We start from the raw sequence: 17,292 nt of genomic DNA, 5'->3' as shown, positions 1-17,292 counted from the left end.
TATGAACCAAAAGATCAGGGTTCGATTCCCAGTCAGGGACCATGCCCAGGTTACAAGCTTGATCCCCAGTGGGGGGATGTACAGGAGGCAGCCAATCAATGATTCTCATCTTTGATGTTTCTATCTCTCTCTCCCTCTCCCATCCTCTCTCTGAAACCAATAAAAACACATCTATAATAATAAAAGGGTAGTATACTCATTAGACGGGACGTCCTTCCTGACAAAGCCAGCCTGGGTCCCGGGTGCCTGCCTTCAGCCAGAGGAGGGAAGCCCGGGTCCTGGGTGCCTGAGGGAAGCCGGTGCCGGCAGCCGGGGGAAGGAAGGCCTACTCTTGCACGAATTTTCGTGCATCGGGCCTCTAGTTGTTGTTTTTTTTTTTTTAATCCAGGTCATCTCTTACTCCACTGCTTTTCTGCACCTTATATCCTGTCTCCCAGAACAAAAGGAGACATTCTAGATGCTGTTTGTCCTGCCTTGGTGATGGCAGAGGCTTCATCTTTCTTTATTTGTGTAGCAGAAGATATGAGGTGCTGTTTTTTCCGCTGGCCTGAGCAAACGCATGAAGAATTCCCATGGACAGCGATATAAAGCCACCCAGACAGGCTGGCATAGGGAAGCCCACACTTGGAGGTGGGAGGATGGCTGGGACAAGAGTCAGCAGCTCCTCCCTGCTGGCCCAGACAGCACCTCGGGAGGGACCCTCTCTCTGTATACCCTCGGCATTCACTGCTGACTGTCCTTGAACCCCTGCAGCTAATGCTCCTGGGACATGCTGGCAGGGCTACTGCTGTTAGAATTCTCATTTTATTAAACTTTAATCAAGCTCTCCAGCGAAGTGCCACATAAATTCAATTTTGAATTTTGTATATGAAATAATCAAATGAGAGTGAAGCACCACCGACATAAAATGTTTTTTAAAATGAAAATTATGCTTTTAATTTAATCACCTAAAAATCAGCTGGATGGGATACATCTAAGTGGCAGAAAGATTGATTTATTCTCTTGCCAGTGGCCTCAGAAAGCCCAGGATCTACATAGATTTGTGCACTGACTTCTAATTCCTTGAATATTTTCTCTTCTGTCCATTAAGCACTGACCCTGGCATTCTTTACGCGTAAAATCAATAAAATAAAAAAACTCACCTCCTATGAAAATGTATTCACCTGGTGTTTAGGAATACTTATTTATACAGCTTATCAGCTAACCTCATTGAGCCTCAGTTTCCTTATCTGTAAAGTGTGGGCTTGGAACTCAGTGGCCTTCCAAATGTGTGAACTGTTAACGTTGTTTGATATTCGTCTCTTCCACTGGGTTATGAATCCCCCTAGTACAGGGGCTATACCTTCAGCCTCTTAAGGTACTCCCGCCCCTCCCCCCCCCCAGCTGCCTGGCCCTCTGCATTGCCCCCAGTGGGTACCCTGACAGTGCTGATTGCCAAACAAAGCTGACAGCACCTGTGGCGGCCAGGAGGTGGCACTTTGGTATTTTCTGCAATTGAAGAACAAACCACAGAATGAGAAATCACTCCGGGTTTTGCTTTGCTGACCAAAATAGAATATCTAGGAGGCAAACAATCAGGGATCTATGTTTTTTATACTTACATGTAATAAATAAGATTGGCTTTTGGTAGTGGTGACGGTTTACAGGTTTATGGGTCTTGATGCATGCATAGATTTGTGTAACAGCCACCACAGTCAGGAAGCAGAGTCATCCATCACCCCCAAAACCCGTGTATCTGACTCCCCCGATCCCAAACCCTGACAACCACTGATCTGTTTTCCATCCTTAGAGTTCTGTCTTCCAGACATCACTTAAGCGGAGTCCTGCAGTAACCTTGTGAGACTGGCTGATTGGCTCAGCATAATGCCTTTGAAACAGATCCATGTTATTGATATCAATAATTTATATCACTAGTTCATTCCTTGTTACTGCTGAATAGCATTCCAATGCATAGATGAATCAATGAGCATTGTAAAGATGTATCAATAAACATCAAACAAAGATGTTTATCCATTCACCAATTGATGGATATTTCAATTGTTTCCAGTTTGGGGCAATTATGAATAGAGTTGCTGTTAACATGCATGCATAAGCTTCTGTGTGAACATAAGGTTTTATTTCTTTAGGATAAATGCCTAGGAGTGGGATTGCTGGGTCACATGGTAATTCTATGTTTGACTTTTTGAGGAACTGCTAAACTGGTTTCCCAGTGACTGTGCCGTTTTACATTCCCACCAACACTGTATGAGAGTCCCAGTGGTCCTGCGTCCCCACCAGCACTTGGTGTTGTCACCTTTCTGTTGCTGTTTCGTTTTTGTTTCGTTTTCCCTTGGGCCATTCTGATAGGTTGTGATGATATCACATGGTAGTGACAATTTGCAGTTTCCTAATGGCTAGTGTGATGTTAGCGGTGGTATTTTTGTAGATGTCATTGATCAGTCTAAGTCTTCTCCTAATCAGTTTGCTGAGAGATTTTTATCATGAATGAATGTTGACTTGTAACGTGCTTTTTATGCATCAATTGATATGATCATGTGGCTTTTTTATTCTGTTGCTATGATGTATTACATTGATTGATTTTTTAAATACTGCACTAGCTTTGCATTTCTTAGATCAACGCCACATGGTCATGGGTTATTGTTTCTGTACATTATTGGATTCGATTTGCTAATATTTTATTGGCCATTCTTACATTCCATGTTCATGAAGGATATTGGATATTGGCTTGTGGTTTTCTTGTTACTGCCTTTGTCTGTTTGTGGAACCAGGATCGTGCAGGCCTCATGGATGAATTAGAAAGCCTTCCCTTCCCTTCTGTTTTTAAAAAGAGAGATGGAGAATCGGTCTTATTCCTTCTTTAAACATTTGGTTGAATTCACCAGTGAAAACATCTGAACCTGGAATTTCCTTTTTCAAAAGATCTTTAACTAAAAATTTAACTCCTTTAATAGATATAGCAGTATTCAGGTTATCTACTTCTTTTGGGGTGAGTCTTGGTAGTTTGCTTTTTATTAGCTTTCAAATAATTACTTGGTTTAGGTGGTCTGTAGTGATATCCATCCCCTCTTCCATTCCTCATATTGGTAATTAGATCTTCTCCCTTTTATCCTTTCAGACTAGAGGTTTAGCAGTTTTATTGATCTTTTGAAAGAATCAGCTCTTTGTTTTGTTGATTTTTTTCCTATTGTTTTTCTGTTTTCAATTTTATTAACTTTCATCCTTTATTATTGCCTTCCATCTGCTTGTTCCATGAAACTTGACAAAAATTAAAGTCATCCGGGATGCTGACCAATTATTAAATTACAAGGTGTATTTTTAAATGTATTCCTTTGAGAACCAACCTAATCGTTTTCCATGTGTCTCTTTGCAGTTGACCGGCCTGAGCGTCTCCAATGGAAAGGACCAGCTTGTGGTGTTCCACACGAAAGACAACAAGGACCTCATCGTCTGCCTCTTCAGCAAGCAGCCGACCCACGAGAACCGAATTGGAGAACTTGTTGGAGTCCTGGTGAATCACTTCAAGAGGTAACGTTGGATTTTTGTAACTACGACAAGTTTCAAACACGTGAACTCTTTAATCATGACTCTCACTGAACTCGTGTGCCAATGTTAGTGTATTGATCTCTTTTCCTTCATAAAGACCACTTAAATCACCTGTTTCCCAGAAGGCACAATGAGCATCCAGGCTTAGTTTCAAGAATAGGAATGACCCTTACTTTTCCATCCTCCGGCTCTACCAACAACCAGAGGGTTCCCTAACGGTGATTTTGTCACTGCCAATCCAAACGTAATGAAATCAAAAAAGATAGAAAAATGACTTTTTGTCACAGCTTCTCGCTTAACCCAAATACGATCATCAGGTATGTCTACTGTGAATATAAACCAATTAGAAGGTAGATTTAGAGTGACATGTAGGTCCATGACAACTAAAGGAATTCCTGAGACGCAGCAACCTCGACAGAAACGTGGCGTTGTGATGGAACATGGCATCTTCTGGGAACTTCGTAATGAAACGTCAATGTATCTGGGGTACGTGTGTGTGTGTGTGTGTGTGTGTGTGTGTGTGTGTGTGTGTGTGTGTGTGTGTTGTGACAATGAGGTGAGAAATAGAAACAGAGAGCCGATCCTGAGGGTGATGGGGACCAGTGAAGGGGTAATTTTAAGCAGGGGAGTGATGTTGTCTGGTTCTTTATTGGAGTTGTTTTAGGGGTGTTTTTCTTCCCAGAGGAGGCCATGGGGTACTTAGGGTGGGTGTTGCGCTGACTCCAAAGTCAGATGTTCTTCCCACGGTGGCAGACTGTCTCTGCCTCCCCACCACCCTGATGCTGGGAGGCCGCTCCTCAAAGCTCAGCGACCGAGACATGAGCCCAGTGTCCCGTTCCTTTTCCTCCTAAACAACGTTTCCTAAGTTGCCAGAAGGAACCGAGTATTCCTTATGAGGATTGTTCATTCTTTAGGTTTAGACATGACTTCTTTGTCTAAACAAAGGCATATTTACAATCCGATGTCCACACGTCTGATTCTACTGTATTAACTTTTGTTGGTAAATGTATGGAGTATAATTTTAGAAGTGGGCTGCAAAGACCGTTTCTTTTATGTCATCAAACCTTGTATTCTAGATCAAAGTAGATCTTTAAGTATCTTATACAGTTAAATGCTTCTTAATGCTATGATTAAAATAACATTTAATGACTATCTGGGGGAAAAATAAGAATCTAAATAAGGAAATATCAAAAAAATAATAATAAACATATGGACCTTTGAAAAACTCCCTTTCATCTGCCAAATAGTTATAAAGCTAAGGGGAATACTGAAGAGTTTAGAATGGAGAAGGCATCTCTACAATAAAATTTATAACTCAAATAAGTATTTTCCTCCTAATATTTAGTTATGGCAAAAGATGGACAATTAAAGGGATTTTAACTTGGATGCCTGTACTAATAAATAGTTTTGCCTGGGAAATTGAAGTATTTTTGCTCAATCTGGATCTTGTTTAGCAAATCCCAACCCCTGTTACATGCCTCTACATGTTACCTGTGAATCTGGTCCTTGAATCCATCATTGCTTCCTTTCCTCAGCATATGCATTCTCAGATGTGTTTCTAGTTGCATTCCCTCAAATCTTTAATACAGGGGGGCAAAAGCAGGTTTACAGTTGTTCATTTGGAAAATAAAACAATAATTAATAAGTTATTAGCCCTAACTGGTTTGGCTCAGGTTCGATTCCAGTCAAGGGCATGTACCTTGGTTGTGGGCACATCCCCAGTGGGGGGTGTGCAGGAGGCAACTGATTGATGTTTCTGACTCTCTATCCCTCTCTCTTCCCCTCAGTAAAAAATCAATAAAAATATTTTTTAACAAAAAAATAAGTTATTAAATAACAATACAAAAATAAACTCTGTACTCACTACTGTTAACCTACTTTTGCCCCACCCTGTATATGTAAGATTTTTTAGTGTCTTTAAAAGTTATATATGGAAGAAAGAAAAGGCTGTTGAGTTGATTTTTTTAGTTTCGTGCACGGGTAGGTTCCCTAGGTCTGGCCTGTGATCTGGGCCGATCAGGTTCCCCGCCTCCCTGCCTCCTCTTTCCCTGGCTCCATCAGCGCCCCACCACCCCACCACCGCCACTGGTTGCCGCCGCCATGTTCCGCACCACCCCCTGATGGTCAATGCATGTCATAGCAAGTGATCGAACTCCCGAGGGGACACTTTGCATACTAGCCTTTTATTATATATAGGTTTTTGACCTATGAATTAAGAGGTCAAGTACCAATAAGAGATCAAAACCCTCCTTCCTGCACCTAGAAAATTCAGGCTTGGCATTTTGACTTAGGGTTAGAGTCATCAACTTGCTACTGACTTCTTGAGGAAAGGTTAACTTGATTTTTTTTCTACTTTCCTTTGTTGTCAACTATCATATCATTGGTTTGACTTCAAGAAACAGATTGTTTTTACAAGCGTAAGGACGTGACACAGAATCATATTTATCTGTGTGTTAATTATGGAAATCTAAAAGTGAGATGCATGTTATTTCAGATCAATCCTTTATCTTTCAGGTAATTTCCTTAAAGTACATCTCGAGAAATTCTCTAGTTAGAAGTTACGAGGAAAGGGCTAAAAATAAAACATGCTATTGAGAGACTAGATGTGAAAAGGAGTCACTGTCTTGAAAAATTATAAAAGACAAGGATTAGGACATAAAGTCTATGAGCGATATTCCTGCCAAGTTTCAGAGAGAAGAGAAGTAAAAAGTTTGGAAACGAGTTTAGACCAGCACAACACTATATCCAAAACAGGTAAAGATAATATAAGAAAAGAAAATTGTAGTCCAATCTCATGTCAGTACAGAGATTTTAAATCCTAAATAAAATGCCCAAAAATTGGATCTGAGAGTTTTTTTAAAAGAATAATGTATCGCCGAAACCGGTTTGGCTCAGTGGATAGAGCGTCGATCTGCAGACTGAAACGTCCCAGGTTCGATTCCGGTCGGGGGCATGTGCATTGGTTGCGGCCACATCCCCAATAGGGGGTGTGCAGGAGGCGGCTGGTCGATGTTTCTCTCTCATCGATGTTTCTAGCTCTCTGTCCCTCTCCTTTCCTCTCTGTAAAAAGTCAATAAAATATTTTTTTTTAAAAAAGAATAATGTATCACGACCAGTGAGGCTGTACTCTAAGAATATAAGGGTGGCTATCCATTAGAAAGGTGTATTAATCTATGCACATATAATAGTTCTCAAAAAAAGACAAAAATACTATTTGATAAAATTTAATACTTCTAATAAGTAAACACATTTAGGATATGTTAATGAAGTTAAACAGGCTTCTTAACTGCAGTAATTCTCAGAGCCTTTGATATGCCTTTGTTTGTTTTAAATATAACATTAAGGGTATGTACTTGTGTGTGTATGTATACACACAAATATATTTATAGAGTGTATGTGTGTGTATATATATACACACACATATATATATGTGTGTGTGTGTGTGTGTGTGTGTGTGTGTGTGTATATATATATATATATATATATATATATATATAGTGTCCCAAAAATACATATATGCACTTTAACAACTGATTCTATTACATTTTGAAAATGAAATGTATTTTAATGAACACTGCCTTTATAATTATTAAAAGTATATATACACATTTTGGGACACACATATGATTGTGTATATTATACACTATTTCTGGAAAAATATGCTGGAAGTGGGTAATAATGTTTATCCCTGGAGAGCAATTGGGGAGATGGGGTGCTGGGACAAAGAGGTAGGAGGGAGATTTATTTATTTTTCACTGTAAGTGTTTTGCAGTAAATATATGTTACTTATCGAAATTTTTTTTTCATTTTAACAATAAACAAATGGCAGCTAGTTTTGCGGCATACTATTGATGGCTTTAAAGTCACGGTTATTTTCCCTTCCTGTTTAGAAAAGCAGCAGAGAACAAAAGCGCTTTCTAACTGAATGATCCGTCGCATGGCATTCGAATACCTTGATATAAAGCCAAGTAAAGCCTCCTGGAATATCCCTATTCTGTATGGTCCCATTGTACACGGCACGCGGAGCCGAGTGGGTTTCCTTCCGGGGGGAGGAGGGGGTGGGCCAGCGGTTTGCCGGGCCAGCGTGCTTTGCAGAGGTTCTGAAACGGCTGGCTTGACTTTTGTATCGCATCCCAGCAGTGACTACCTGCTGGTAATGAGCGTTCCTGCCCACCAGCAACCAGATGGGCTGACACTGGCTGCCCTAAGGAGGGAGTCGCCAGAAACGCTGCGATATTCGGCTGTCAGAGGCCCCATCTGCCTCCTGCAGCTGCCCAGGCATTTGCCTGTCTGGGTGCTGGAAACCTCAGCACAGCCCCAGTCCCGGGCATTGGAACGTATTTTTCCTGTTCTGTGTCTGTGGAGGAAAGCCAGAAGTCGGTGCCATCTGCTTCTTGTTTCTCGTACGCAGTCTCCTGAATATCTGCTTAATTAAAGGAGCGCCGTTACTGAGTTTAACTCAACACTTGACCTGTTTCTCTGTTATATTTTGCTAATGTTCTTTTTAACTCACGGGTAGACGCAGATCGATAAGCCGGCCATTGGCTGCAGCCGGGAGAATACAGAGGTCAGGAGAAGAGGCCTCTGGGCCAGCGGTGGGGGAAGCAGAGGAGGAGGCACCTCCCAGAGGCCTCTGCTCCTGCCCTCCTCCCACCGCACCCCCGCCCCCAGCACCGCTGCTCTCTCCGCCTTCCTGCCGCCCCATGTGGGTCTCTGCTCCTCTGTCCCTGGCCCTGAATGCAGGTTTCCACGGCCCTCCATCTGTAGTCCCAAACTGCTCTCCTTGAATGCCTGGCTACTAATCATAGTTTAAATTCCAGCTGAAAATATAGAAGTAAAATAAGGATAGGCTGAAAATAATGTAGGCAGCCAACGGTAGAGGTTTGGTTCATTAAATTATGGCCCATCTCCTTAATAAGGTCTTTGGACCATTTAAAATTATAATTTTTTTAAAATATATTTTATTGATTTCAGAGAGGAAGGGAGAAGGAGAGAAACATCAATGATGAGAGAGAATCATTGATCGGCTGCCTCCTGCACGCCCCCCACTGGAGATCGAGCCCACAACCCGGGCATGTGCCCTGACCGGGAATCAAACCATGATCTTCTGGTTCATAGATCAATGCTCAACCACTGAGCAACACCGGCTGGGCTAAAATTGTAATTATTGAAGGCATCTGATTTATGGTGACAGCAGTTCACCCTCTTCTGTAGAGGTACACATGAAAACACAGAAAGAAGTGCCACGTTTTCGTAGAGATGGAAGCAGAAATGTTACTCTGGCAGAAGTCCCCTGAGAGGACGTCCTTCGCCTCCGTTCACAGGTCACCTCATCAGGCTGTCCCTAACGTCCCGGAGAGCATAGCAGTTCCCGCCCAGCACTCCTGCCCTCTGCCCTGCTTCCTTTCCCCACATGGCTCTCAGCTCCGTCTGACGCGGCACCCTTACCTGTTGGTTTCTTTATCACATGTTCCAACTAGAATATAAGCCCCATCTTAGCAAGGACTTTGTTTCTATTGTTCACTGTAGTTTCCATAGTGTTCAGGTCAGTGCCAGGCACTCGGAAAGCTCTCAGTGGACTATGGTAGAATACCAAAGCCGGCCGATGGGGCCCACTGGCCATGGAATACTTCCAGTCCTTCCCCACTGATAATGTGCATCTTGCCCCCCAAAAGATAGTAGTAATTCAGTCCTCCTTCTGCATGAAAGAACTCTTTTATAGTTTCCTCCCCTTTATGAATACCTCGTCTTGTGTTGTTGTAATACATCTAGGGACAGAAGTGAATTGGTAGTTTAAGATATTAAATCAGCTGCTACAAGAGCTATAGACTTGAAGAGCCATGGGTATGTTGTATGCTAGGGGTTGCAGTTTTTCATTTCCTTTTTTTTTTTTTTTTAACAACTAAAGAACTAGAAATAATTCCAGACTCTCCTTGTCATTAAGCTGACAAGGAAGCAAGATGTAGGGACTTCTCAGATCAGCAGTTTCATAATAAGTAAAAGGCTTCAAAACCACAACTAGAGGCTTTGCTCCTGAGCCAGCTCTCCAGGTTGAAAGCTGAGAAATGGATTCTAACTACAAAGAGGTGGACTGTAAGAAGAAACCCAGAAGAATCCACGCGCCCCTTTTGTGCGAGAACCCCGGGACTGAAGAGACGTCTCCTTAGTTATGAGGCCTAAAAAAGAGAAAAAGTAGCAGTGAGAAAGGTGCAGGCTGTCGACTTAAAAGGAAAAGAAAATCCCATTTCTGAAAGGGACTATCACAGGAATTCCACATTGTAGGAGCTGTCTGCATTCTGAATAAAATTCAAGGAAGCGTGGAAGAATACCGAAGATCACATGACAGACCGAGATGAAAAGGGGCTGGTTGAGAAATTAAAATGTTCAATGATTTGCATAAAGATATTAAAGAATATAAATCAACCTTAAAGTGTGGAAATGGCACAGTTGGTATTACATAAAATAGAACTGATATGAAAGAGTTTAAGAATGTCTGTCGGGCCCGGCCAGCATGGCTCAGTGGTTGAGCGTCAACCTATGAACCAGGAGATCACAGTTCGATTTCTGGTCAGGGCACAAGCCTGTGTTGCGGGCTTGATCCACAGTGTAGGTTGTGAGGAGTGAATGGGTTGAGTTTCAGAGAAAAGGAGGGGTGGAGATTAGAAATTAGATGAGACTTGACAGATAAAAATGCACAGGACCAAGATTCTGTCCACCACCTCTACTTGTCCCAGAAAGAGCCATCACTCATTCTAAGCACTGTTGTTGTTTTTGTTGCTTAATCCTCACCTGAGGATATTTTCCATTGATTTTTTAGAGAGAGGAAGGGAGAGAGTGAGAAGGAGAGAGAAACATCGATATAAGAGTGAAACATCTATCTATCTGCTGCCTCCAGCACACCTGCTACCCAGGGATTGAGCCTGAAACCCAGGCATGCGCCCTGACTGGGAATTGAACTGGCACCCTTTATATATATTTTTTTTTCCAGAGAGGAAGGGAGAGGGAGAGAGAGACAGAAACATCAATGATCAGAGAGAATCATTGATCGGCTGCTTCCTGCACACCCCACACCGGGGATCGAGCTCACAACCTGGGGATGTGCCCTTCCCTGGAATCAAACCTGGGACCCTTCAGTCCGCAGGCCGATGCTCTATCCACTGAGCCAAACCAGCCAGGGCTGAACTAGTAACCTTTCAATGCATGGGGCAGCGCCCAACCAACTGAGCCACACCAACCAGGGCAAAGGGAAATATTTTTTACCAAGTAACTTGTTTTACAGAAGCCATATTCTGGTCCTTTCTTATATACAATTTCTGCCAACCATTTGCTCTGTTTTGTAAACCTAAGCATTCTTTTTTTTTTTTTAATTGATTTCAGAGAGGAAGGAAGAGAAAGATAGAACATCACTGATGAGAGAGAACCATTGATTGGCTATCTCCTGCACGCCCCCCTCTTCCCCCCCCCCCACCCCCGCCCTCCGACTAGAGATTGAGCCTGCAACCCGGGCATGGGCCCTTGACCAGAATCAAACCCGACGCTCGTGGCTAACTCTAGGGTCTCTTTGAAACCGGTTTCTGATTCTTGAAGGTTCCTTCTGTTTGGATTCTTACTTGGACTCTCTTTCCAGCTGTCACTAGTGGGAGCTAAGTCATATTCACTGCTTTGTGACTGGACTGTGAATCCTTGGGAAATAAAGTCAGCATTGTGGTTAGATCAGTGATAGCCGTCCGTTCAGGAGAGCATAACTCAAGCCTGAGAGAATACCTGCAGCAGAAGGAAAGATATAAAACTAAACATCTGGGCTCCTGACAAACATTGATTAATTGTTAGACCCTCCACCTTGTCTCTAGTCTAAGTCACGTGTCCTTTTTAAAAGAGAGTCCATCACAAATCGGAGCCGATGTTCATCAGATGGAGAAAATCTGAATATCAATTCACAGAAGCACATTTCATAGGCACAGGGACTACCCCGCATATCCTTCCGTCCAATTGAGGTCGTTTTCTTATCCAGAGCAGTGCGTGAGGTATTCTTGATATGCAGTACAGAGTTTTCTTTAGGGTTTTGTGCTCTTTAGAAAACTTTTCACCTTCCTGTTATGAAAGATGAGAGTTAGGAAGTCACAGTTGTCCTCGGAAGGCTTTGGCCGGTGACTTTAATGCATGTTCCTAAATGTGCCATCCTTTGTTGCTTCCACCCTGGGTGGAGGCATAAGAAGGTCAGGAGACCCAGGTTCCTTTAAATATAAATCCTCATGGTTTTAAAAACCTACCATCCGGCCCTAGCCAGTTTGGCTCAGTGGATAGAGCATCAGCCTGTGGACTGAAGGGTCCCAGGTTAAAATCTGGTCAAGGGCACATGCCCGGGTTGTGGGCTTGATCCCCAGTAGGGGCCGTGCAGGGGGAAGCCAATCAATGATTCTCTCTCATCATTGATGTTTCCCTCTCCCTTCCTCTCTGAAATCAATAAAAATATATTTTTTTTAAAAACCTTGCCATCTGTTAATAGCAAATAGGGCGGAGCAGCAAGCTTGTCAGTTCTGGGGTGTTCTTTGTCTTGCACATTGGGGAAGATAGATGCTTTGACATGCTTCTTCTCCTTCCACCTGACTCACCCCTGATCTCCCGAGCAGTGAGCTAAATTTATTGCCGTTTTGTTCCCAGATTCTATTAGTGGATTCCCTTTCGTAGGTAAAAAGGAACCAAATGTAAGGCTTTTTGTGGCTTTGCGGTTCCTGTCTGCCTGGTTCCGGCTCCCCTGCTGTTGTCACTGTCTCTCAGAGGAGGGCATTGATTGACCACAAACCAAAACAGAAAAGGCTCCCTTGATGTTAACCTTGCCTTTGAAAGAAGGAGCCTTCCTTGTAAAAAGCCCTGTTTTCTTTTCCACTGCCCTGGGCCTGCGGAACGCTGTGGACTAACTGCCGCTGGAGGTCCTGGGAATTCTGGCGTCTGTAGGGGGAATTGTTTCCTGACCCGCCGTCTAGCTCTCATTTCTCTGAAGGGTGGTCATCCAGGCAAGTGCCAAAGAAAAAGGAAGAGGAATCCTTACAAGATAATGGAGGCAAAACCAAGTTAGGAGAAGCCCACCCCAGAGGGGATGGTGAGGGAAGGCCATGGCATAAGGGAATAAGGGAGCTGCCCCCCATCTCCCCACCCCGCCCAGCAGAGAAAACTCACTGCATTCCATGGGGCTAAAATAACAAGATTGGCGTCTATAAGTCACCCCAAAAGTCCCTTTCCTTGCTGTATTTCATCACACCACATGTATATTTGATGTTATGTAGCCAAACAAAATGTAGTATAAATGTAAAACTTACAGTAAAACCTTATTAATTTCTATTTTAGTCATTCAAATTTTTCATCAGTGAGTAAAAGGACACAGAAGAAATTGGATGTAAGACTGTAGCTTGAGGCCCCTACCTAATGATTTTTTAATGGATTGAGCTGTGTGGCAAGGTCAGTCGAAGGTGGTGGTGGTGGATCCAACTGCAGGAGGTAGGAAGGACATACCTGGACCTCAAGGAGCCTCAGATTTGGAAAATGGTTAATTATCTCACTTTTACTGTAGAATATTTTCATCATGGAAATTGGGATATAATTTCTGGATTCTTTTTCCCATCAAAGTTAGTGCTTTAGGTTTAATTAGATATCTACCTTTTAGTGCTTTTATTAATAACTACTTTCAAGATCCTACTGTTTGTCCATTTATTTACATAAATTATCTGCTTTAATCTTCAAAGTCACTCTACCGCAAAGTAGACATTCTTACGTCCATTTTGCAGGTGAAGAAATTGGGATGCAGAACCTATCAATGATTTTCCCCATCACATAGCGAATCAGTGACAGAGTAGAATCAGATTCAAACCCAAGTTCTCTGGCTCCAAAGCTCATGATCTCTGAAAGCCATGGTCTTTCTGTTAGGACTGGAAGCCTAAAAAACTAAACAGGGATCTACTTCTTGACTCTCAGAGGGGTTCAACTGTACCTCACCTTTGTATGCCTTTCCTTTCATTTCCTCAACCCGTAGAGTGAGCCCCAACTCAAAAGTGCCAGGACTTTTGTACAAGCCAGATGCCAGAGAGACAGCTGTGAGCAAGACACTGTCCCCTGTTACCGTACAGAGTTTACAAATAGACAGTGAGAAGCAATTACAGTTGTGCTGAGAACCATGAAGGTGAACTGTGGAGTGCTGTGAATAAGAGGTTTGCTAAGGAAATTACTAGGAAAAGCCTTGCAAAAAAAGTACTGAGTCCGATTAAGAGAAGAATTTGTAGAAACAGTGTGTTTGGGAGAAATAACATTGAATTTCTTTACTCAACATACACCAATTCAACCTAATTCAGTTAATTTAAGTAAACTAGCTTTCCAAAATTTCTTCTTGTATGCATCAACATGGGTAGTCTTGGCCAGTACTGACACAATTGTGGCTTCCTTTCTCTTTATTATTATTTTTTTTATTTTTGTGTGCTTCTTTTCTCTACTGTAAGTATCTTTAATGGAAAGTCCCTATTGAGATTGAGAGTATACCTAAAAGTGTGCATGTACGTGAATGCTCTTCACTGATACTAGATGCCAGACGACAATGGAAATTTGTCTTTAAAGCACTGAGCAGAAAGTGTTGTCAACCTATAATTTTTCACCCAGCCAAAGTGTCAATTAAGTGTGACGTTAAAAAAAAAGTAATAAGCACTCTAGCTGGTTTGGCTCTGTGGCTAGAGCATCAGCCTGCAGACTGAAGGGTCCCAGGTTCGATTCTGGTCAAGGGCACATACCTCAGTTGCAGGCTGAATCCCTAGTAGGGGCCGTGCAGGAGGCAGCTGATGGATGATGTCCCTCTCTCATCAGTGTTTCTATCTCTCTATCCCCCTCCCTTCTTCTCTCTCTACAAATCAGACAAACAGAGGCTTTTCATATATCTTTTCCTATGTAGTTTTCCAGGAATATATTCCTGCAGACTAAGGTAAAAGAAAGAGGAAGATATGAGAGCCAAAAGGTAGTAGATATAAATCAAGAGGGAAATAAAATTTGTGACACAGACTTAGGAAGCAGTCAGTCCAGATCAGAGAAAGAAGATAGAGGGTTTCAATGAATGGTACCTGGGAAACTCAAGGAGTTTTATTCTATCCTTTAAAAACTAGACCATGATAGAGAAAAGGTCATTGTAAGTTCCTGGAGGTGGGGGAGCACTCAAGAGAGAATATATTTAAGTAATGAATAATAATTACATGGTTGCAGTAATAAAACACTGCTTTATTTCCGACTTTTGGCGTTAATCTTAGTCAAAGCATAGAAGCCTTACTCATGTTACAGAACACTGAGTTGATAATAGTCAGTGTTGTTTTTAATGCCTCCTATGTTCCAGGCACTGTTCCAGGCGATGGGGATATGGGCCGGGCACAAAATAGCTCTCAGTGCTCACATTCTAGAAAGGAGGTGCCCAGGGACACATACACATAAGTAAGGTGATGCCTAGAGTGCGATGGAGAAGATAAAATAACATGATGGAGCGTCGAGGGCAGGAGGCTGTTCTGCTCACGTGGGAGACCTCTCAGAGGGAGTGACACTTCAGTTAGGACTTGAAGGTTGAGAAGAAGGAAAAGATCTGGGGTGTTTCCCAGCAGTGGAGCAAAGGCCCTAAAACAGGAATTAGCTGTGACCGTCAAAAGATAGGGACTGATCCAGCTGGAGCAGAGCGAATGAGGGGGAGGACGCAGGAGAATGGAAGTGAGGGATAGATCATTCAGGGCCTTGTGGGCCGTGGTCCAGGGGTTGCAGTGAGCGACCATCTATTAGCAAGGGGAGTGACGTGATCTGATCGATCCTTCAGAATGTTTCTACTTCAGAAAAGTCCCTCTGGCCATTTTGTAGTGGATGGATTCTCTCGCAGAAGGAGAGTGGCCGGTCCTGGAAAGAGAGGGGAGGACTTGCACTGGCATCTCGCACTGGAGGTGGCGAGAATATATTCTGGGGGAAGCAACGACGGGACTTGGATGGGGTGAGAGGGGAGGAGAGGATTCTCTTCTGGCCCGAGCACCCGGTAGGTGGGGGGGTGGTGACTGAGATCGGGATACTTGGTATAGGAGCACCCTTTGGGGGGAAAATCAGGAGTTCACAACCTGGAAGATGTAAAAGTATGGCCGACAGGAGGTGGGTGTGGGGAGAAGTGCTCAAGGGAAGGTAGGGCTGCCGATAACCTCGCCTCACCCACTGGGCAAAGAAGACTCTGGTTTCTCGTTGATGGAACAAGAGAGAGGATGCACGTGTTGTCTAATGTGATAAGATCATCAGAACTATATTGAGTTTTTGATGAAGATGAGAGGGGTTATGACTTAATGCAGATCTGTCATGAAAGGAAGTCAGTGCATAACAGCTAAAATGGATAAGCAGTGTAAGCATATTGTTGAGTGATTGAAGTCAACCATCAAAAGAACTAAAAACAGAAGCAATTTAAAGCAAGCAGGAAAGCACGGAGCCTGAGGGCCAAGGGACCGTGGCCTTTGCTTTTTCTCAGCCCGCTGTGTGGGTTGGTTTCTTACAGAATAAAAGGGTAATGTTCGTAATTGCCTCAACAAAAGCCGATTTTCTGCATGTGGATTGGAAGTGCTTTTTGATTTCCCCAAGCTAATTGGGTGGTGGTGGTGGTGGTGGTGGTGGTGGTGGTGGTGTGGGGTGTTCAAAGTCTTACTTCTTCAAAAGAATAAGAATTTTTCACTTTAAAATTTGCTAGAAGGTGGTTGGGGATGCTACCACGTGCCCCAAGGAAATCAGATGTCAGTTCCTCTTCTGACCTGGAGAAGTTTCAACGTTTCTCATTTTGTTGAAATGCTCATTTTAATTGTCCCGTGGCCTCTCCCACCTTCTAGAGAAGCATCCCAGCCCCGCCCCGAATTTACAGGTTTTCTGGGCCACGTGGCAAACCTGATGGAACTGAGAGCTCCAGGAGAGGCAGACAGGCTCAACCCAGAACCGTCCCTAGGAGCAGAGGAGTGGCAGCAACAGAGAGAGATGCTTTAAAAGTGACCGCTGAGGAGAGGGCCTTATAGAGGGTTGCAAGGATATATTTTAGAAATTTGTGGCCAGTTCACTGGCCACTGACCAATAAACAACATTTTCTTCACCCGCCCACCTGCCTTCACTGTCGCCCCTGCTCTCGCCTGCTTCTCCCCCCTCGCTGCATTGCCGTCTCTCTCCTGCCAGCACGTCCAGGGCACACTTCCTACTGACTCGCCTGCCTGGTGTGACCCGGAGAAAACCCGCTGAAGGCCTCTTTCAAGTGATGTTCTGAGATACATCCGTGAGGAGAAATTCTCTTCTGCCTGTTTTTATTTCCTTGTCCCTCCGCCCGTAAGCCCGTTTGTTGTTGTGACGTCTGATTCTCCTTTGGTCCCACCCTTTCTTCCCAGACGCCTTCCTCACTGGAGCCCCCTTTTCTCTAGCCTGGCCTTTCTCATCTGTTACTTCTTTCTTCCCCAACAACAGTCATGTGTGCTCAGTGCCTCATATTCATGGGAGATCGGTGATGGCATTAACAGACACCTTTAGGATCTGAGTGTGTTAGGAGCAGGAATGTTGTGTTAAAATTCCATCCAGGTTCTGCCCTGGCTACTGTGGCTCAGTTGGTTAAGCCTCATCCCATGAACCGAGAGGTCAATAGTTTGATTCCCGGTCAGGGCACATGCTGGGGTTGTGTGCTTAAGCAGAGGATGAGCAGAAGGCAGCCGATCATCTCTCATCAGTGTTTCTCTCTCT

At 43.5% G+C, this 17,292-nt stretch overlaps 1 protein-coding gene across 1 annotated transcript in view; it reads left to right on the top strand.

Moving 5' to 3' along the window:
- Positions 1-17,292, top strand: part of MYO1D (myosin ID) — a 268,509-nt gene that overhangs the window by 185,644 nt on the left and 65,573 nt on the right. Inside the window, exon 21 of the mRNA XM_079797859.1 lies at positions 3,371-3,525. Coding sequence (XP_079653985.1) covers positions 3,371-3,525 — 155 coding nt within the window. The remainder of the gene's footprint in view (positions 1-3,370; positions 3,526-17,292) is intronic.

Source organism: Cnephaeus nilssonii (assembly GCF_951640355.1).
Source record: "Cnephaeus nilssonii genome assembly, chromosome: 19".
Classification (NCBI taxonomy): domain Eukaryota; kingdom Metazoa; phylum Chordata; class Mammalia; order Chiroptera; family Vespertilionidae; genus Cnephaeus; species Cnephaeus nilssonii.
The sequence above is the reverse complement of the archived record's forward strand: the minus strand, read 5'-3'. Positions and strand labels throughout refer to the sequence as shown.